The 23,758-nt window shown below is 39.3% G+C and overlaps 1 protein-coding gene across 1 annotated transcript in view; it reads left to right on the top strand.

Moving 5' to 3' along the window:
- The first annotated feature begins 8,433 nt into the window (after positions 1–8,433).
- USH2A (usherin) overlaps positions 8,434–23,758 on the top strand; it is a 378,576-nt gene continuing 363,251 nt past the window's right edge. The window contains exons 1-2 of the mRNA XM_068153470.1: positions 8,434–8,918; positions 13,906–14,071. Coding sequence (XP_068009571.1) covers positions 8,434–8,918; positions 13,906–14,071 — 651 coding nt within the window. The remainder of the gene's footprint in view (positions 8,919–13,905; positions 14,072–23,758) is intronic.

The following is a 23,758-nucleotide window of genomic DNA, read 5'->3' as shown; positions in this document are numbered from 1 at the left end:
GTTTGCATTTTTTGCATGCTCCTAATGAAAATTGCACTGACATTTGTGCATATTCATTAGGATGGTCATGAAAATGCAATGATAATGGCATAAAGTAGTTCTGCCTCTCACAAAACAAATGGAGCACATTTTCTTATGGTTTTGTCTCTTCAGTTATGCCCTTTTTTTTAATGCACACACTTTCCCTCTTTCTGTGTTACTTTTGATGTAGCATCTTCTCAAGGAGATATCTGCAATTACAGGTGGACTGAGTGCAGTCAGGGAGGACATATTGTGATTGTGTTCTGCCTCCTTTCCATCGATGCTATAGCTAATTTGGATATTCCTCTTTGACTTATCTAGTATTTTTAATTACTTTTGGGGCCTCTTCCCATCTAAGACTCCTGGGAAGGAGAAAGACACCAGGAAGCATAATGTTCTAAAACATTGTGCCTCAGCCTACATAACTGATTCAGAAACTGCTGCTAATCATGGCCTTGAAAAGAGACTTTAAAGATCAGATTAATGCACAACTTGGAATATAACTTCTTGAAGCAGACTGAGATAATCTAGAAGCTTGCTGCATTCAAACTAGATGTTCATATTCTTGTCAGTACCCTTGTACCAAATTTTGGCACTCACTTGGCTTCTTAGTGAGTGGATTCAATCTGCTAAATCTTCTGGACAGAATGAGACTGCCCATTTGGGCAGCAGTCAACTGTTAACATTGGTTCTCCTGTATCCTCTAGCAGCACCTTTTCCCTCTGACTGTCCTGCTGTATCCTTACCTCCCACTGGACTTGACTGTTATGTTTTCTAGATTTGTAATTATTAAACTAGAAGGTGGCAAAGTCAACCTTTCCTCAAAGAGCTACTCCACTGGGAGCTTTGTGAAGAAAAACAAGAGTACTGTTTCCTCTGTGGTCACTTCTCATACCATAGGAGGCTCCTCTCTCTCCCTGTGCTGCTGCTGCCCAGCACTTTGAAGGACTTCCTAGTCCTCCTCCATGATTCCCTGCTGTGACTATCAGGATTGTATTTTCATGTTATCCACCCTATTTCTATTTTAGCTTATTATCTAGGAAAGATTTAGAAAGATACAGGGTCTTAACTATCAATTTCCTTTGTCATAGGGTATTAATTATTGACTAATTGCCCTCTTGCATTTCACAGGACCAGTCTGTTAGAGCATTCAGCCATCATATGATGCTTTCAGGTTTTTTTGGCTTTTAACAGTAGATCTTTTTGTTAGCAGCTGAAACTAGATTTACTGCTAAGTTAAGTACTTTTTTGAACTTCAGAAAAAGGGTTGGTTTTGACATTTGACAGTTAAACTCAGAAATTTTACTGCACTTGATATTTCTTTGGTATTTTGTTCTTTCCTGCACATCTTGTAGTGCTTTGCTAAAGTGGGTATCAATCTTCCTGATTTGTAGATGTCACTCATTTTGTGGCCAGCTCAGACCTAAGCCTTGACAGTAGATAAAGAAACCAAGACACAGACATGCACAGTAACTAATTCCTGAGCTCTGATTAGAACTAGGAATTTCTGACTGTTTTGTTTTCAGATAGCCTCAATCAAGCACCTGAATTTTATTACAACAAGGATGTCCATTTATTTTACTCTAGCCTATATTTATCCTACAATTCTAGAAAAGCATGAAATCCTATGATGTATGCTAATGTTCATCAACTTACCATATACAATAAGGTGCACAAAATGACTATGCAAAAACGTGTATGCAGTTACAGCAGATACAATAATTGTTGAAGATAACTGGGAATAATAAGCATCTCAAAGTTAGGATGATGAATAATATGAATGTCTTTCACTTACAGGTGGCAGTGTAACAAGCTTAACTCAGTGGCTCTAGGGACACTGATGTCTCTTTAAATGTAATGCTTTTTAAACGATTCTTGAAGAAAAGTGGTGCCAGGAGCAGAGGACTCACTCCTTTAAAGAAAACCTTGTGGCTTCCACAGGCACTGCATACATGTGAAAGATGACACATAATATAACAGGGGAACTTTGGAGTGTAACAGTAATGATGGTAAAATTCTCATCCTATATCGTTCTGAAGGGGAGAAAGGAATTGAAGTCAAATGCATTGTGCTTCCAAGGCAGCTATGTCCTTTCAGGAGTCCTGGTTGCTGGAGAAATGGTTTGAAGAGATAACTGTTTCATGAAGGCAGTATTGCACTAAGCTGGCACAGGTCAGTTGTAAAGTGTAGGGAGAAAGGGAAGAAAACAAGCCTACATCCAATTTGGTTCCTTCTGAGTTCCTCATAAAGGTCAACAGATGGGGAAACAGCAGCAGTTCTTCTTTGTCTTGCTTTTGCTGCTCATCAGAGATCTAGTTGGTCCAGACAATGGTTTAAGTGTTTAACTGGCTGTTCTGGCCTGGAAAGATCTGCACAGGACAAAAGGGCAGGGTGATTCTGCTCTGAAGAGGTCACCATTACTGGGTCTACTACCCCAGTAGGTAGGCAAACCACAGTAATAACAGCTTTATGGTTCTAGAGTTTTTCCTCCAGATCTCTTCCTTAGGACATATAGGATACAGAGCCCTTAGAAGAAAAAAGATATACCATGAACTTTGGAGAAACTTGGACTAAGGTATCTGCAGGGTGAAAACTTTCAGATGGAAGGGAAGCTGAATAGGAAGAAGGAGGGAAAGCTAAGGGTGGAAGAATTAGTGAGGATTGTGTGCTGTGGAGAGGGATATGCTGAAAAGCAGAAGAAACTGGTGGGCCATAAGAATTCAGAAGGCAGAAGATAAAGGTTTGAGAGACTGCAGAAGTGACAAGACCCTTGCAGGAGCAAATAGGATGAAGATGTTTGGGGAAAAAAGCATGATAAATATAATGCACTGTAATTATTTGCAAGAAGTAACAGGAGAAGTTGTGGAATAAAAGTGAATTTAGAAGCTGAAGAAGGATGTAAATGGTTTTGGCAAGAGCTGGTAAAGATAGGTAATGTATATTGAGAACTGTGCAAAAGGAATTTTCAGGAAGAAAAAGCAGAATTTGAACACTTATAGGAGGAAGTAACTACATTCCTATGGTATGGTGCAGTGCTCAGTTGAATACCTAGTTCATCTGTCTTCAGAAAATTATCTAATTATATGAAACTTGGACAAATTCTAAGGTAACTTTCCAGTCTGTCAATATATAGAAGCAGAGTCAAAGTCCACCTCCTCTACTGCTATCCGAGGGCGGTGCTGAAGACACACTCACAGCTTGAACGCTTTAAGCTGACCAGGATGCTTGTTGCTGAATGAAGATAAAACAGAAGAGGATGGAAGGGGCTGCTTGGCAAAGTGTCTATGGATTAAGCAGCCATGAATAGGGAACTAAAGGAGATGGTCTAAAGGAAAATGAAGAATAGGGGCAGGGATTTGACACGGAGTCTAGAAAAGGTATCAAAAATCAGTGGAAGAAATCAGAATTGATTCGTTAGGTACAGATAATGTATTGAAAGGATTGAAGGCCAGAGGGCTGATTGGAGGACGTTTTCCTGGAGAATGGGGTAATAGAAGGAGGAGAGAAGCTGTTACTTGTATATATGTCCTATGCTGGCAACTGCAGGAAAGCATATGATGGATTGGGGTGGGAGGGATATCTGGGGAAATAACAGATGCTGTGAAGAGAGGAAAGGTCAGTTATTAGAGCCCAGATGCTATGGCTGTATAGGATGACCCTTCCTGCTTGGACAGGCCATCATTACAGAATACCATGGTCATGCAAAATAAAATGTGTGAAGAAGTCTTTGCAGAGGTTTCCTTTCACTGGATTTTCCATGTACAGTCTAGCTCAGCATTTTCAAATGAAGGAAGCCTGTAAAACTTCTTGCCTGAAAGTCTTTTCATTTCTGCCTTCCTGGTAACAAAGAAAGTTTTTGGTGCTAAAATAAGTCATGTGATGTACTGTACTTCTAAAGCTGTTAAAAGGCTCTTAACAGCTCTATAAAATACTTGCCGCCTCCTCCTGTGCTTTCAGAAAATTTTACTGTAATATTTATTTCACTGCCTTATACAGAATTTCCTCCCCTTTAAAACAGAAGTTGTTAATTATTTCTGAGTTGTCATGATCAACTCCCCTCCAGCTATTAAAATGTACTTGCATTGTAGTTTTATTATTACTGGCAAAATATTGGAAAAAATAATTTTGCTAGACAGTTAAATTTGAAATAAATATTAACTCAGCAATGCAAATGGATCCTTTATGTTAATTTCCTGCAAATATTCAAATAGTGTAGTTTTATGAGGAAAAAACACTCATAAAAACAAGTTTATGAATATTCACTAAAGTGAATTTTGAATGATACACTTGAGTCTAATCTCTGAGAGTCATGCTGCATGGGCTAGTCTACATAGGTCACGTCACACAACAGGAGAAAGTGTGTGACTAGTCACCGTTGCACAAACACAAGCTAATATGGGTATAGGTGTTTGCAGAGCAGGGTACAGATGAAAGTTTCAATACAATGCAAAATTCTTCAGTTTATCAGAACTCTTTATCAACAGAAGGCAAGGCAAAAAAATATGGACAAATTGCTTGTAAAGACTTTGCTCACTGCTTATTAAAACACTTACAAGCACTTGTGACAATGCAGACTACCCATGGTGTTTTGAGGAAAGAAATGGATTACTTTGAAATTCTACTTCAACAGCCTCAGGAGTCATGATTCTAAGGAATTATTTTATAGAGTGCAATACCAACTTAAAACACACAGAATTCAACACTGTGCAGACTAGCTTTGTATTATTAGTTTTGAGTAAATGTATTGTTGCATTCCCTCTCTCCCCTCATACTTTTAAAAATCCTACCAGGTTATCATTGTTACAACACTGAGCACACTGAAATTTGGAAATGTTTTTGCCTTGTTTGCAAATTTAACTAGTCCTTGTGCTTTTACCATCTCCAACAAGATGCTCCACTGATAGCTCTCTCATGAATTCTCCTGAAGAATTCATTGCATAATACTAGCACATTTTCTTGCCTGGTAGGATTCACTGATTTTTGTATATGCACATTAAAGAGCCTTCAAAACATTCCTGTGAATAGGACTTAAAGTATTTCCTGCAAGAACAATCTCAGTTGCTTTTTTTGTTTGTTTGTGATACAGTCTATATTACATGCTTACTTCTGGCTGCAAAGGCCTTTGGATGTTTTTTCATCTGTTTAATCTCCTGCTCGTAGTTTGTTCATTTTAGAATAAACCTTTATTTAGAATAAACCAAACAAGGTTGGAAGAGACCTTCAAGATCATCGTGTCCAACCCATCAACCAATCCAACCCACCCAAACAAACAGCTAACCCATGGCACCAAGCACCCCATCAAGTCTCCTCCTGAACACCTCCAATGACAGCGACTCCACCACCTCCTTGGGCAGCCCATTCCAATGGGTAATCACTCTCTCTGTGTAGAACTTCTTCCTAATATCCAACCTGAACCTCCCCTGGTGCAGCCTGAGACTGTGTCCTCTTGTTCTGGTACTGGGTGCCTGGGAGAAGAGACCATCATCTGCCTGTCTACAACCTCCCTTCAGGTAGTGGTAGAGAGTGATAAGGTCACCCCTGAGTCTCCTCTTCTCCAGGCTGAGCAACCCCAGCTCCCTCAGTCTTTCCTCCTCCTGACAAACAATGGTGTCCGTGACAAAAATGTGCTGGATAATTGTGTTGCTGGTCTGCATTGTGTTTTTGCAAGGTTTGCACAATTGTGTGGTGTATTTGGATGAAACATGTAAAGGGGGAAACTATGATCTCTGCTGACTTGGTTATCTTTGGGGATTGAGGGTGTAACATGAGCTAGGGCCTTTTTCCCAAACTGAGTACTATGACAGATGCTATGTTGTACTTGGGAAGTGGTGGGGCTACCAAGTACTTGCAGAATATAACGGGAAGTACATTTTGTGATGAATGTTCTTAGAATTTCCTTTCAGATACCTCTTAGACCTGCAAGAATTCTTTCAGTAGTCCTTGCTGGTTGTTAGAAACCAAGTCAGGGCAAACACAAACTTTTTGTATGTATATTTCAGGAATGCTAAAAGATAAACACCAATCACAATCTGGTATATTTGACCCCTTGGTAAGTCCCCACTTCTGTCAGGTGCCTGCTCCATAACTCACATCTGTTCCCATCCTGAGATGGTTCATGTCTGAGATTTTACTACTGTTATTTTGTGCCTGTTCTCTCTCCATCGTCTTCTTTAATATGTAGTCTGTTCTTGAACAATGCTCTTAGAGTTATACCATTAATGGTACATTGTAGCCTGCAGTCTAACTGTATTTATCTAGAAATGTTTTTTTGTATTGAGGTGTGGAACCATGCCTCATACCAATGTTCTCTCACCCTCCCTTCTGTGGTACACAAAGCTCTTTACATTTGAATACTTTTGGGAAAGCAATTCTGACAAGAGCTAGGATGTTTAGTGACTACTAGAATATGAAAATGCTACAAAGTGACTGATAACACTTCAGCAGGAATTACTATTTATCTTTTACAACTCTAGGAAAAAGATCCATATTAAAGCTGAGATGTTCTGGGAACTTGTTGAGGCACTTGTTTGATGCAGGATGAAGGGCTTGTTAGAATGCATTAAGAGTTATGACAGAGGATGATTTTTTTGGTGATTGTGTATGTTGCCAAAGAATTTTGTCCAAACGCACTAAGGTGACAAGTTACTGGAGGCTATTCCAAGAGAATTGTCAGGAAACATACCAGCCAGCCAAGTTGCAGCTCATGCAACTTTTGTAACAAAGACGGAACTTATAGATGCTTTGTATATCCTCAGGGGATGTATTAATTGGCGCTTCTCTGTCTAGAAATGCATATAAACAACCTATTGTAGCTCGTGCTCTGCTCACTGATGACAACTTTGCAGCTTGTTTGTGCTGTTCTCCAAAGACGGAAGAGAGGTTCGTCTCAAACCGCACTGTGTAGGTCTCCATCCCTGGAGGTGTTTAAAAGAGGCAGAGACGTGCTGCTGCGGCACGTGGTTTAGCACTTGACCATGATGGTAGGACTCGCTGATCTTAAAGGTCTTTTGCAACCAAAATGATTCTTTGACTGAGTCGGGGTCTGCCCGCTGAAGGCCGCCCGCTCCTCCCAATGCGACGGGCGGCTGCCCAGGGCAGTGCTAAATATTTCATATGCGCACTGGAGCGGCAGCAAAATGACTTCCCGTGGGCCTCCCTGCTCATCCCGCGGCAGAGCTGGGTGCGTGTAAAGCTAAGCCGGGCTGGGGGGGCGGGGGGCGTGGAGGAGAAACACAAGGAGCCGTGCACCCCTCGCTGCAGCCTGCTGCTGCGGCCGCTTTAAAAGACAGCGACCGGCTGCCGGCGGGGCTGCGGCTGGTCCGGACCACGGGGGCGGGGAGGAGGTCGAGGTGTTGCCAGGCGACAGCGGGTGGCGTTGGTGCGTGGAGCCGCCGGGCACCGCGCCGTTCTCCTCGCTTCTCTCCGCTTCTCTCGCAAGCGGAGTAAATAACGGTAAAGCAACTTATTTATCAGCTGCCATCGCGTAGTTCGCTGCCTGCCCCTGTCCAGCGTGCTGGTGAGCCCCAGCGCAGGCGTTCGCTGTTAGAAAGGTCCACACGGGACAGATGGGGAGCGTGTGTTTTAATCAGCTTTGCCGAGCGCTGCAAGGAGCAGCGTGAGGTGGGTGGCGGGGTGAGGCATGAAGCAGGCCATCCACTTGGTATACGACTGGGGGCTCAGGCCATCCACTTGATATACGGCTGGGGGCTCAGGCCACCCTTCCTGTCCACTGGCACTCAGCACGCCTCGGGATCAGGGACGAGGGGGTGACCCTCAGTGTCACCTGAAGTAGCACAGTGGGGATCGCGCAGAGTGGCTCCCAGATATCGGTGTAAAGCTGAGGTAAGCGGGGGATGGTAAATGTGAGATTCAACCAACTAGCTGGAATCCCATAGGAAAGGTTTTGGGATGCTAAAGTTGCATGGCCTACCTTATTCTGTACACGTTACTTAATGTGCAAAGCTAAGCATGGGCCTCGCGTGACGTGTCAAATCTGGGATAAACTCGGACGTCAGCGTGTGCAGGCTCAAGTTGGCCTAGTCCTGTTTGTTGCTTTAGAGAGGCATTTTTGCTGTAGACAGTGAAGGTGTGCAGATGGCACTGCTGGCTGAAATTGCAAGAATTCTAACCCTTAAAATGCCTAGTGTGTCATTGCCTCTGTTGGTGCAAGAAGGCATGTGCCTTCCACAGATTATGTCTGTTTTCTGTGGTTTGCAGATACCACTGTCACCCCACGTGCATTTTGCTGGCCAGAAGATACAGATGTCCCCTATGACTCAGTCCTTGCCTGAGTGGTTTGAAGATGAAATGCTACCTAAACTCTTGAAGCGTACCACCTGAGGACATCACTACCGACATGGACATCATTATTTATTTACAGATGCTTTAATCAGGAGGAGCTTTTTTGTAAACATGAATTGCTGGGCTCTTTCCTTGAGGTGTCGTTTCTTGTTTCATGCTATTGAAACATTAATCTTAACTTCTTATGACTCCTTTGTGTTGGTCAGCTCTCAGGGACATTTCCCTAGGCTTGAAAATGTGGGCGCTTTCAAGAACGTGTCTGTTGTGCCAACCGAAGCCACTTGTGGGCTGCCAGACCGAAGTACTTTTTGTCATAGCTCACTGGCTATTGAAAGTATTATGTCCTGTACCAAGAGGTTTTGTGTTCAGGAATGTCCACACAGGTCGTCACCTTCTTCATACAAACTACTTCTTTCAGAAAGCCTCGGTACCTGTATCATGGAAGACAGAAGGGACTTGCATCCAGGGTCCTCCAGCAATGCTTCCAGTTTTATTTTTCATAATGACAAGGATTGCATCTATACTCCCCGTTCTTTGAGGCTTGCAGCTTCATTTACGTTAACTGTATGGTTGAAACCTGAGCAAGAAGGTGTAATGTAAGTAGTATTGAAGGTGTTTACTTTCCTGGTGCTCTTAAAAAAATTGATCATTGTGGTCACGGTCATTATTAGCAAGCTATTTAAAATTTTAAAAAGGTACAGTGAGAAACTGTGACGTTTTAAAGCTGTATTTAGGTTGAGGTCTTCACAGATGTCAAGAGAAGTAGGTTCGGTTTCAGTGGCATTGACTCAAGTAGTAGTCCAGTTGATTTCAGTGGGAACTATTCATAAGAAATGTGCATGTCCTTTAACATTCTAAATTTGTATTTATAATAAATATTCCTTTTTCTAAAAGATGCTAGATAAACATTTTGTCAGGGGGTTGTGCTGTTGCTGCTTTCACAATGGAAAAAAACCAAACTGATTACTCCTTAAAAACCAACAAGGGAAATCCTTAATTTGAATATGTTGGTGCTACAGAAAGGTGGTCACAGTTTTTCCTCAAAGATCTGGGGAATGCTGACTGAGTGTGTTGCTGCTTTAACAAAAGATTCCACTGCTTAAACCGCTAATCAAGTTCCCACTAGGTGTTCACAAAACAGGTGTAGCTAAGCGTTCTCCCTCTCTTATTTACCTATATGTCACACTTACAGGAGATGTTGTTGTTGTAAGTGGCCCTTCAGTTTGACTGGGCCTTAATGAAAACTGCCTTTTTGAGAAATGCATCACAAATCCTGCAAAAAGGTGCTCCTTTCACCTGCCACAAAATGCAGAGCTCCCTACTCTTTCCTACCCTGCTTGTGAAGATCTTTGAAGTGAAGCACAAAGTGTGGTACATTCCTTCAGAGCACGTTGCCGAATTTCATACTTGTGCTCATACAACTTACTCTTAGAAGAAATCCAATGATCTCCTTTGTTGTAGCATTCTTTATACTTATTTTGCATGCTGCTCTGAAATAGTGAGCTGTCTAGTGGTGTGAAAATCATCAAAACCAATAGAAATGTCTAAAATGATGATATGAGTAAAATTATAGTCTGCTTTATGCAAGGATAATTACTTTAAAAAAATCAATCTAACTGTAGCAATTGTGTTCGTAAAGGGGAAATAAATGAGATCTGCAGAGCAAAAGTGATTTTAGTTTGAGCTTAAGTTAAATCAACTTGGCTGAAGGCATATGTAAAGATGTCTCTGGAGCACTGACCTAGTGTCTTTTCTAGACAGCATTTGCTGTATAAAGTTGGAATCTTGAATGCCAAAGAATCCATTCCAGAGGTTGTCCTATGCCATGACTTCATGTCCACACATGGACATATCAGAGTCTTGTTCAGCAGAGCATCTGCTTTACCTGAAGCAGAAGTGTCCTAATTTCCAATCAATATGTTGAGTGACATCCATGAAACTCTTATCAGTGGGATAGGTTTTTGCTTGCATGGAGCCTAAAACAATGAAATATATGTCCTTAGTTTTTAATGATTAAGTACCATTCAGAAACCAGATTCTACTGATGTCTGATTATCCATGGACTAATGTAAAACATTAGCCTGCACTTGCTACTCTGTTAATAACTACACAATGTGCATATTCCTCTTCAGTGGGTTTAATAGATCACTTTAAAATATAAATTTTTTATTCCAGTTTTGTAATAGATCACATCTTTTTCCTTCTGGCTTGTGTGATTGCTGCTTCTCAGCATGTAGAAATGACAATGGTAGAGCCTAGTCCTGAAAACTGAAGCTGGACAATAGTTATTACAGTAGTCAGATTGATATGCCACTGTCTAGACTTTTTTTCCCCACTGTTGACAGAAAGCATGGGTTGGTTGTTTTTGTGGTGTGTGGATTTTTTCGGTTTGTTTGCTTGTTTGCTGTTGTTTTCCCCTTTCACAAAAAGAAAACTGAGCTCCAGTTGTGGTGAAACAGTAATTGCGCACAAATAACCACTGAAGCTTGACTCAGAAGGCATCCTGCAAGGAGCTGGTGAAGCGCTCTTACATCAAGTACAGCAAACCTATGGTTTTTGAACATGCCATGCTATATGTGTTTCTTTGTGGTGAATGTTATATGGGCTGGCTGCTAAAGAGCACTTAAGAAAGAAGCTGTGTAGTATCCCATTGTGTCCCTGTAAAGATTGTGACATTTCCTTGTTAAGCATGTGCCCATGTAAAAGAATAGCAGGATTATTTTTGTGTTAGAAAGTACTTTGTTGGCTGGAGAGAGGGATACTGATGTGAGGATCCAAAATGTGAAAGCTCTTTAAAGACTGTGGCATTCTGGGGGAGCAAATATGTGGATAATGAAAAAGATCAAGAATTTTCTTCATCAATTTCACATATCAAGTTTGCTTATATGAATCTGGGGAAGAATATGCTCTCATACAAAGAGCAGAAAGTCAGGATGTTACAGGTTTATCTGAAGCCTTAATATTCTTCTGAGATTTATAATATAGATATTTGTAGGTATCATTTTAAGTCACTATGTATCGGAATCTTGAAGAAAAGCAAGAGAGTAGTAAGAAAATGCTGGCATTTGTACTTCAGTCTTTAGATTTATTTTCCCATTAGGCAGTAAGTGCAATAAGTTACCAGAGCTTTTGCCCCTGAATTTTATTTTTTCCCATGCTTCCTCTATTTCTGTGTGCACTCATTTAATATAAATACTTTGACTAAGACTGTGTAGCCTGTAAGAAAGCCTTAGGATGATGAAGGAAGTTGTATATGATGATAAATCCTTTGCAATGGAATGGGATAAGAGTATGAGTAGAAGTTTAGCATGTATCAATTATCCTTATGGGCATGTTATATTGGTGTAGTGTGAACTGGGCTAACTGGAAGTTAAATGATCAGAAGATATTGGTGGTTGGAGAGGAATGAGCTAGAGCCTTTGTCATGCAAAAGGGTCAGTGAATGGTCTAGTTGTGAAGTCAGCAGTAGATCTGTTGTTTTTAACTGTAATTATCTAAAGGACTAAAATCATATCATATTGCTTTATATCCATTCAGATGTTTTACATTAGGAATTAGACTGAAAGGGGGATTTGCCTTAAGATACCATACATCTGATTTTGAACCCATGCAGATGTTCTCATTTGCAAGTGCTCCAGTTAATGCGTGGGGATCACCAGTGCAGCTGTGTTAAACTCTCTAGAATATTTTTCTCTTTGAAAGCTGACCAAGCACATTTGCATTGTTTGCTTTTTCTTCCTCCAGCCACACCATAGAGAATCAACTCTGTGGGACTATAGGTTACCAGAAGTTGAAAACATCACAAAGAGCAGTAGTTTCTTTCTCTAATCATGGCTGGAATGAAAAATTGTGTTCAGAGTCAGATATAATGCTTCTATCTATTTCACCTGGGTTAGCACCAGTTTAGGATTTTTATTTTTAATTTTATTTTTTTGTTTTGCTTCCCCCTCCCTCCTTTGTTCTCTGCCTCTTGATTTTTCTCTTTCAGTAGCGAGCCACAATTCACATTTGTTCTTTCCAGCTTTCAAAGTGATGTACATCAAGGTTGCTTCCCTTCTTAAAGTCATGAGACCTTTGGGGATAAAAACAATGTCAGGATGTGGTTTTTTAGATAACTAAAACAAACAAAAAACTGGATTATCCAATTATTGTTTATCCAGCAACTGGGTAAATCCAGTTCCTAAATATTTTGCTACTTAGCTGAGCCTTTCCTCACATCTATTATCTAGCAAAACTAGCATGTTTACAAGCAAACAAAATATTGAAAGGACCAGTTGACAATATATTAAGAAACATGGGTTTAGTAAGGTTTGGAAATTGAAAGTCTGCATTTTGCAGGTTGTTTTATTGACAACATTCCAGCAGGCTAAAATGGTGACAGTTTAGATGAATTAATTTTTCTCTTGTATTTAAAGGTGAAACAGTGAATGGTGGCAGTATCAAAACCCAGCATTTTTGGTACTTGTCTTTTAAAAGGCAGGACTCTTATTTGGTAGCTAAGTTGGTTGTTGTTGGGAGGCATTTTATTATTTTTGAGTTTATTTTATTTTTTTCTGAAACATTAAACCCTGGTCCCATACAAATATGATATGCTTTTCTCTTGTGACTTAGTGCACTAATTTAGTCTGGTGTAATTTAAGAATGTTTTCATCGCTCAGTAAGTTGAGGACTGGATTTCTCAAGCAGCTGAAATGGGAATACAGAACTTTATAATTTTTGTTGTACTCATTACTAAATCACATAGCTTTTTCACAAGCATGTGTATCTTAATACTTCACATTGTGGTGACTGGATTGGCAAAAAAGTATTTCAGCAGGTGGGTCTGCAACATAAGTTGCTATGGATGTCAGTATTGTTTGTATGTTGGTATTACATTTTGATAATGATATGAAATCTTTGTGGAGGGGAAAAAAAACCAAACCTAACAAGTGTCTGGATAACTTTCCTGCTTTTTTCTGGTGGTCTTTGGTTAAAGAAAGGCTTTGTCAAAGGGAGAGTGTGTGGGGAAATTGGTGCTGTTGCTACCTTACTTGGACAAATTTGGTGGAAAGATGGAAGACTTATTTCCAGAACATGTTTGCACTCCTTTTTGTGGTTATATTGTATTTGCCTTGTTAGACTGAGGAAAAATACAAGTGTCTCCACAGGATGTACCATGGTTCATAGCTCTGTGTAAGTGCAACAGAGACTTGTGTAGTGCTGGCCAGCGACTGCTGTTGCTGTCATGAAACCCTGAAAAGAAGATGCAAAATGAACCCCTCTTTCACCCCAAGGTGAACTGGTGTAACATGCACTACACTAAAAAAAAACCCAACAAAACAAACAAACCCCAAAAAACAACCAACCAACCAAAGCCAAAAAACATCTCACAGATTAAGACAGAAAATATCTCTGCTAAAGTTCTTTTACACTTAGCACATCCTTTGACTTTCACTGTCACTGAGCATCTTCTCAAGAGCTGTATTTTTAACGTTTATTTTAATACATTCTGGTTAGCATCACTTTACAGGATAGCACCTTGGCAGGAATGTGTATATGTGTGTGCCCCTGACCTTATGTTGTTTTTCTTGGTTATTTCCAAAGGTGTGTGATAGAAAAGGCTATTGATGGGCAGACTGTGTTCAAACTCACAATCTCTGAGAAAGAGACCATGTTTTATTATCGCACAGTAAATGGTTTGCAGCCACCAATAAAAGTAATGACACTGGGGAGAATTCTTGTGAAGAAATGGATTCATCTTAGTGTGCAGGTGAGTAAAATAAAAACCATTTAATATTTGTTGAAATACAACACTTGCGTGAGAATAGTATAACTGTATAAATACAAAAGGGTAAATTGGGGGATGTAAATGATAACTCTTGAGTCTTGTAGGTAAGGTCTTAATTTGGGAGCTCATTTTGAGATTATAGCTAATTTAGCACTGGAAAGAAATGCTGCGCTCATTTTTCTGAACAAACAAGGTTGTTAATTTTCACCTCAAGAACACAAGTATTTGGGGTAAAGAAAAGCTACTTATTTCTAACACTACTGGTAAAGCTTAGGTCTTTGAGACTGCTTCCTAAAAATGCAAACCTGTGCATGCTAATGTACTTATCTTACAGAGGTGAATCCCTTTCAAATTTCTTACAGTGCACATAACTAAACATGTATGACTTCATGTAAGCTCAATCAAGCTTATAAATGACAGAGTTATTACTACTTATTTTAAAAATACAATTCAGTATTGTTAAAGTAAAATTGCTGTGTTCTAAAAGTCTGTTGGCATAACCTTGTAATAAGTGTACAAACATCCACTGCAGATAAGGGAAAATTGTTAAAATTTAAACTGTATGTACAAAAATCAGTAAACAAACACAGAACTTAAAATTCAGTTATTTGCATGTCTTGTAATTCCCAGCAGATGTCCTAGTAAATTCTGGTTGTAAGCGAAGTTCAACTAATAATTGCAAAACATAATTATCAGGTATTGAAATATTTATCTTCTCCTTCCTTCATTTCCTTTACCCCTTCTATTAAGTTTTGTTTGGTTTGCAGCGCAATCAAGAATAGTTTTGCTGCTTTCTTGAAACTTGCTAAAAGGTATTGACTGTGATTTGGATTTGTAGTGCTGATCTTGTCACTTGTAAGAAGTATCTAAGCTGACATCTTGATTTTTTTGCAGGTTTTTTTTTTTCTTTTCTTTTTTAACCCAGGATAACAGTATGGTAGTGTGAATAAGATTTTGGCTGTTGGATTAAAAGAGTGACCTTAAGGTAGAACTAATGAACTTTACACTTCAAGCATTCCAAGGGTGCTATATTATTGCTGCTGCTGTCAGCCACATTTTGTACTAGCCTCAGAAACCGCTAAAGGCTGGGAGAGCAAAGTGAAGAGTGAAAGGGGTGTATTTAAATACACACACACATCTTAAATTGTATTACAAAGAACCCTCAAGCACCCTGTAGAATTGGGTGCTTTGTTTCCTTGTGGAGAGTTGTTCAATGCATAGCAGTAAACGCTGCTATGCATTGTAACACTTTCCTGGGGAGATTATTCCAGTGACTGTGCTTACTGTGAAAAATTTTCCTCCTGTGTCCACCCCGAATCTCACCAGGATTATCTTGTACCCATTGTCTCTCATCTTTTCCATGTGACCCCTTTTGAAAAGGGAATCTCTAATATTTTTAACCACTCTCTAAATACTAGAACATGATGATAAGGTCTCCCCCAAGTCTTCTCTTCTCAAGGCTTGATAAACCCAGTTCTCTCAGCCTTTCCTCATATGGCAGCCTCCCAGTCATTTGATCATCTTTGTGGCCCTTCTCCAGCCTGTGCACATCCTTTTTTTTTGCATAGCAGGGACCCAAACTGAACGCAGAATTCCAGCTATAGCCTGACAAAGACTGAGTAGGAGGGGGACAATGACCTCTACCTCTGCTGCTGTTGCGTTCGTTGATGCAATCCAGTGCCCTGTTGACTTTCTTTGCTGCAGAAGTACACTGTTCATTCTTACTGAGCTTGTTGTCCACCAGAACTCCCAGAAAAGAGAAAGGCTTGGCACTGTGTAAGCACTCTGCAACAATAGCTAAGATTAGTGTGTTTTACAGCTTTAGCCACAAACTCAGAACACAGCATCATACAGGGTGTTGCAAAGAAACTGTAACTCCATCCCCACCAGAGCCTGTACAAAGAGGAAGGAAAAAAGACCTCAGCAATGCAGACCTATTTGTCTTGACGCAGTAGCATATAAGGATTTAGAAAAGACCTTTGAAGGAATAGATAAAGATGTGGAGCTAAATAGAATAAGGATAAAATGCAGCATGGATTTACTAAAGATAGCTCATCACTGTCTAACCTCTTAGCTTTTTTTTGATGAGAAAACTGATTTTTCGGGCAAAGTAAATGTGTCAGGTTTCCCCTATCTGGAGTTCAGTTTAGCATTGATGTGACAACCCGTGAGAAGTTGTAGGGTCAAAGGGACTGCTCATGAGGAGGGCTGGCAATAGATACTGCTCAAAGGAATTTATAATCCCACACAAAGAATGACATGAGCAAAAGGAGTGGAGTAACTGGCATGAAATAATATTTGGTGTTGCAAAATGCAAAGCAATGAGCTTGAAAACACCCTCACAAAATCTTTTGTTGAAGTAGTAGTCCCAGGTAGTGATGATGAGTTATTGTCATGATGTGGCTACAAAAAAAAAACACGTGTGTTTATGCAATGTGTGAGGAGAGACATTCCCAGTACCAAAAGAAAAGTGTCATTGCTGCTCCAGACTCTCAGATTTTGTGCAAAATGTTGGGTAAAATTTCTGTCATTCATGTTTAAGAAATGCAATTTGGAACAGAGCTACCAAGCCTATGAAAGACTCTGTGCAAGCTGTGATTTGGAGAACTTTTTTTCTTGGAAGAACTACAGTGAAGAGTAGCAAGTCATACATTTTTCTTTAAATCTGTTAGAGTGTAAACACTCTAAAAGATTATTTAAGTTGGAGTCGGTTCTGGTGTAGCAGTATTTCTGAAAGAGCTTTTTCTGATCAGAAAAAGTAAAGAGGTGAAAATTGTTTCAAATTACATTCAGTAACTTCCATAAAAAGGGTGATGTGGTACAGTTCATCCAACAGATAAAGATAGGAATTCATATCAATCACTTCTGTAGGTGGCCTGTGGGATTTCTTCTTGTTTTTCTTCCTGCTTTTCCTGAAATTTTACTGTAACAACCATTGCCAGCAGGGTGTTGGACATGAGTCACTCTTAGTGTTGGAATGGGCTGTTGAGAAAGATGCTTGAGACGAGATTGCATCATTCTAAATGTAACTTCATATTTTTAAATAGTTTATGCGACTTTCTTTCTGTATATTTCTGAAAGTATCTTGCTGACAGAACTATTTGCTATCCCATATGCCCAATAAACATTTGAGAAAAATCACCCTTGAAAAGTTCTGCTGAGCTAAGTTGATTTGCAACAAAAGTAAATTTCAACCTTTTTTTTTTCCCCCCACTCTTCAGTTAATAGAACTTATTTTTCCCTGATGATGTCTGCCTCAATTTTCCACTGCTTATGATTTGTAAAGGAACTTTTTTCTTCAGTGTTTTAGTTTGGGGATTGTTTTGCTTTAATGCCATAGGCTGTGGATTCTGACCTCTTGAAATTACTGCCACTCTTCTAGTGCATTTCAGTTGGTGAGGATCAAGTCATTCAGGCTTCTGAAAGTTTTAGAGTCCATCTGTGTTTGATCTTGATTTAATAGTATTTACTGATATATCTCTTTTAGGTATATATTAAGAAAAACTGTGAAGATACACAGTGGAGTAAAGGATATTTAGCCTTAACATAAAAGAATCTGATATGCACTAATGTGAAACATCAGGAAAACTGGTGTCTTAAAAAATTAGCTTTTAAAGAAATGAAAAATTTGAAAGCATAGCAATGCATAATTAAGGCAAATTGTGTACCTCATTATCTCTGTGTGGTGATGCCAATATTAGATTTGCACCACTTATTAACAGCTGGTCTATTATGTATTTTAGTTTTCAGTTTCCCTTTTAAGAGTCTGTTACTTTCCCTTTGATACTTCAGAATTTATTTAACCAATTACGAACAGTGGAATTTGAACATGAATTTTCAGATACAGCCAAGGCTGATGAAACAGGAGATTCTTTTAGAACATGTCAGATTGATGTATTTGTTTCATATTTAGTGTCTGCAATTATAAAAATAATCTTTTTACTGCACTTTATTTTGCCTGATCATATCTATGTAACTGTGCCATGTTTTGGCAGACTATAGCACATTAAAAGCTTTGGAAAGTAAGTTTAAAATCTAAATGCAGAGAGGTAACCATGACTGAATTACTCTCCTGGGAGGAAAATGCTCTTAGAGTGCCTATTGAAATCAGCATTATCATTTCAATACATGTCAAATATGAGTCATTTCCTAGTTTAGGCAAAATTTCTTTATAAATCTTTAAATCTTCCAGTTCTTTCAAGAAAAGGTTAAAGTACTTGTGATTTAATGAGACTGCTTTACATCATAACTGTTTGACTATCAAGAGAAAACTTGTCCTTTCCAATTTGTGAAATCCTTTTATTTTCTGCACAAGTTTTTTAATACTTTAGAATTTTGACTAAAAGCAAAGAACCTGAGACTTAAAAGTAGTGAGAAAAACATTTACTCTGCACACACTTGTGTATGTATTACTAATAGGAGGTGCTTTAAACTGAAGTGTAGTAAGGACAGGAGAATGCGAAGAAACATTTTAATTTAGCAAATGACTTTCATCTCCTCCTAAGTCATCACTTACTATTTATTAGGGGAAGAGATAGGGAGATTTTGCATCAATTCTACATATTAGAGCTTTTGGTCTACTATTTGCAGTTGTGTACTGAAAATATTTAGGAGGATGCAGTCTCTCTCTATAGTTGGTCCTCTATAGACAACAGAAGTGTCTGTTTAGCAACCTCTTTATAGAAAATGTGAGCATAGCTCTTTTGGCAACTGTTTCAGCATCTAGTCTGCTATGGTTGCAAACCATTCAGATACTGATACTGTTTTATTTTTCACATAATGGTGAGTAAAGTAAAGATAGATAATGGCAAGTACTACTCTGGAGATGGGGAGATGTGTTAAATAGAAAGTCAGTTTCAGTCTTCCTAAGCATACCATAACTACTTTTCAACTAGTTAGTAGCTGTGAATCAACCTTCTAGTGACCATTTAAACACATCTGTTTCTGTCATATGTAGTTACAGTACATAAGAGTTGTTATTTAATATTGTGGTAGCATATGAATTTAAAAGATATGCCATACCATATGGAATCGCTTGTCTGTTTCTTAGAAGAGAATGTTTTGAAAGGTAAGAAAAAACTGTTCTTCAGGTTCATTCAACAGTATGATATATATTGCTTGGTTTAACTTCAGGTACATATCTGCAGCCGTATGACTGCTCCTCCGTTTGTTTGCCTGCCATTGAGTTTTGTGGGGAACAGCCTTTGAGAGATTGGAAGTAGTTGCATGTACTTGATATGGCTGTTGGTATAAAACATTAAGGTGACACTTAAAGGACACATCTACATTATCAGTTTTGTATAAGTGATGGGTTCTTTTTGACACAGGTTTCCCCTCTGTCTGGGCCAGCCAAACTTGAAGTGATTAACTGGGGTATCACCCCTTGTAATGTGGGCAAAAGATCCTCTAGCAGGTAGCTCTTGGCATGAACAGTGTGTGAGCAAAAAAAATAGCAACTGGTTTAAACCTCTTTGAGGTAGAGGTGGATCACAGATATTGAACCATTATCCTTCCCTCTTTGTGATGTAACAGTTACTATGTAGGTATTCTGATAAGATACTAAAACTTTTTTTTATAATAGTCTAAAAAAAAGAAACCACTTCATGAATACAGCATACAGCCAAATAGAGAAGGTTCTGCTTTTCCTGGTTATTAAAAAAATAATAATAATTTTAAAAAATTCCTACATTTGGTTTAGGCTTCTGTATCTTCAATGTGGAGCCTAAAGTCAGAAGTCTGAGACTTGGAAAATGAAACTTTCACAATGTCCTTTATGCAACCTCCATTATCTATGTGTAAATTCTCTCATGCACATCTTGCATTAACACCTGTGCAATGCAGCAAATGGAAGGTGACATGACATGTGTAGATCCTGTACAATGCAAAACCCATATGTGCTAGTGGCAATCCACGGGAGGAATATTCTGGTAAGTCTTTGCATGTATCATTTTGTCATAGAAGCAAAGGATATTACATTGCACTGGATAGCTTAGCTTGGCTGGAAAGTAGCAAGGTCTGGGATGGAAGTAGGGGAAGCAATCCTTTCTGTGTATCTCATTGCAATACTTCAGCTCATTAATGCTGTAAATTAATGCATTGTTTGAGGACTGCTGTGTTAGTTTATAGACTGTCTAGGTATTCTGTGTATGAACAAAGAATAGAGGCATAGCAGCACCTTTCAGGTACATCACTGACCTGTTTTCTGACAACCAGTGTTTTTTGAAGCTTCTTAAGGTGGACCATATGGAATAGACACTGACTGACCTATTTTCAGTTTGACACCAAAATATAAACTATAAAAAACCCCAATTAAGTTATTGCTATATTGTTTTGTGGCAATTAGAGCTGTATGTAGTTCTTTACTTTAAATTTGCTGTCTGATGATTTGGTTTTGCCAGTTTCTTTTGTGAGTTGCTTTCTAATTATCATTTTCATCTTACTTGATATTTTTGTTATAGAATTTGATCTCATCTTATAACTGGTTTTAGACTGGCTCTCTCATTATATTAAATTTGTTCTGCAGTTAAGTCATCTTCACTGATGTTTTCTGAAATTTTTGAGGTTATACTGTTACAATTTTGGAGATGTGAGGGTCAGAACTCCACTTCTTATTCCAGATACTTTGCACCATAAATTCCTAAACAAGGAAGCTTTATACTTTTGTTCATCATTTCTTTCCCAATCAGGAAAGTGTTTCCTTTTTGCCACTGAGTATTTTGCATATTAGTGGGTGACTACATTATCTCCAAGACCACTTTTTTCTGAGCTGAGATTGTTCAGAACTTTGTGTTATAGTTACATAGTTAAGAATATTTTTCTCAGGTCTAGTACCTCATGCTTAATGTGCTTATCCTGGTACTTTATCACCTGTTCCTTAAAAATTTTGATATCCTTTTGTAACTTTGAAGTCAGGCTTGCCTTTTATTGTCTGCATGTGTTAACTCACCAATATTTTCAAGCCTGTGCAAAATGTTAAATAAGAGACTGTTGCAGTTACCTACTGAGAAACTTGTTTGTGTGAAATATGACCATTTAATCTCTGCCAGTTTTGAAACCTTTCTGGAAAGCCAACATATTTTATTAGTCTGTTCTTCCTTATCTATATGCATTTCAACTACTTGGTAGAACTGGAATTTGGAACTTGATTTCCTTTCACAAAATCATGCCGTATTCGGTATTCCTGAGGTTGGAAGGGACCTCAAAGATCATCAAGTCCAACCTGTCACCACAGACCTCACCACTAGAGTAGGGAAGACACTACTGCCCACTGCAGGCTTGAACTCACTACCTTCCCATTAAGGGTCTTATGTGCTACCAACTGAGCCACCTTTGTAACCTCATGAGCCATATAGCCTTTTCCAGTATACAGTGTTTAACCATGTGCCTTTTCTAACCAATTCACCATGTATAGACTTGATTTGATGGGTTATCAGAACAATTGGTCCAAGACCTGGTCACGCATCATGTCTATAATTTTAATTTCAGCATTGTTCTTTGATCTGTGCAGGGCTAATGGAAAATGGTATTTTCTGGGTTTTGTCTGGTCTCCCATTGAATCTGAAAGTAATTTTTTCCTTTTATCTTTTTAAAAAATAAGCTAAAATGCCAGCTTCTACAGTAAATTTTAATACAGTTAGTTTGTTTACTTTATCAGAATCTGAAATTCCTTCAATTTATAGTAATTCTTTTCTAGTGGTGTGATCTATGTAATTCCTGACATTCAGGTTCAAACTTCTTAGGCTTTAGATTTCAAAGGTAGGCATATTTTGTCACAGTGTACAGTCTCTGTGCATGATTAGTTAGCACATTTGTTTTAGATACTTGTAAGTTATTTTTTTTTCCCTTTAATTTGATTGCTTTCTTTCCTAATTTGATAAATATGTAAACTGGCACTGTTTGAGTGTAGAAGCTTACTCTTCTTTGAAATACCTACTCCAGAAAAATGTCTTAATTCTGAATTGACTTAAATCTTTTTTTCCATGCACTATTTATATGGTTATGCGCAGAATCACGCAACCTTGATTGCCTGACCCTTTGTGATACTGTCAGCATTTCAAAGGATGCATTGGCTTTGATCTTCTGCCTTCTGATTTAAAGCTGAAATATTTTCCTGTTGAACCTGTCCTCTCTCCTTTTTGGGGATACTTAGGTGTAGCCTTGCTATTGACTGTGGTTGCAGATGGCCTATATATTTTGTGAGGTTCATAGTTATCACATTTGTAGGGAAATCAGCAAGTGATATTCAGTGACACCCTAGATTAAACTATCAATATTGCTCCTAATCTGACTTTTCAGGACTGCAAGCTTCTGTTTCTTTCCACTGAAATTCTTACCCTGAAGTTTTATCCTCAGTATTCAGAGGTACATGCTATTCTCTTTCTGGCTTGATGACCATGTACCATGGGACTTTTGTGGTTCTTAGTCAGGTTAGGTCTAAAGAAAAAAATCTCCTGTATCTCTGAGCTTCTGTAGGTGGCTTGCTTGACTCCTAATAGTAGATATTCTATTTCTTCAAGTTAATGTCTACTTGTGCCTTATGCATGTATTTCTTGCCCATAAGCAAGGTAATTATGTAGCAGGTTCATAAACTGGATTACCACTTTTCTTCCTGACAGAATCACAGAATGTCAGGGGCTGGAAGGGACCCTGAGAGATCATCTAGTCCAACCCCCCTGCCAAAGCCAGGCCACACAGCAACTCACCCACGCAGGTGTTGAATATCTCCAGAGAAGGAGACTAGACAACCCCCCAGGCAGCCTGTTCCAGTATTCTGTCACCCTCCCAGTAAAATAATTCTTCCTCCTGTTTCCATGGAACTTCTTATGCATTAACTTACACCCTTTGCCCCTTCTCCTGTCATTGGGCATTGCTGAGAAGAGCCTGGCTCCATCATCTTGGCACTCACCCTTTACATATTTATAAATGTCACGCCTCAGTCCCCTCTTGTCCAAGCTTAAGAGCCCCCAGATCCCTCAGTCTCTCCTCGTAAGGAAGGTATTCCACTCCCTTAATCATTTTCCTGGCTCTGCACTGGACTCTCTCAAGCAGTTCTCTGTCCTCTTTAAACTGAGGGACCCAGAACTGGACACAATATTCCAGATGTGGCCTCACCAGGGCAGAGTAGAGAGGGAGGAGAACCTGTCTCGACCTGCCTTCTTGGCCACAAGAGCACACTGCTGGCTCATGGTCAACCTCCCATCCACTAGGACCCCCCAGGTCCTTTTTCTTCACTGCTCTTCAGCAGGTCAGTCCCCAACCTATACTGGTCCATGGGATTGTTCTTTCCCAGGAGTAAGACTCCACCCTTGCCCTTGTTGAACTTCATTAAATTTCTCTCTGCCCAGCTCTCCAGCCAGTCCAAGTCCTGCTGAATGGCAGTACAGCCTTCAGTTGTGTCAGCCACTCCACCCAGCTTGGTGTCATCAGCAAACTTGCTGACAGTGTTCTCTGTTCCCTCACCCAGGTCATTGATGAATATGTTGAATAGTACTGACCCCTGAGGGACTCCACTAGATACAGACCTCCAGCTAGACTCTGTCCCACTGATCACAACTCTCTGACTTGCTTCCTTCAAAACAAGAAAGAGCCCTGGGCTTTTGGGTATACCCTCAGGTGGGGAGAAGGGAAATATTGGGAGCCTTTGGGTGTTCTGTGAGGGACTCTGTATGC

This window comes from Melanerpes formicivorus, unplaced genomic scaffold (genome assembly GCF_026170545.1).
Source record: "Melanerpes formicivorus ecotype bairdi unplaced genomic scaffold, bMelFor1.0.p_v2 SCAF_26, whole genome shotgun sequence".
NCBI lineage: Eukaryota > Metazoa > Chordata > Aves > Piciformes > Picidae > Melanerpes > Melanerpes formicivorus.
The sequence above is the reverse complement of the archived record's forward strand: the minus strand, read 5'-3'. Positions and strand labels throughout refer to the sequence as shown.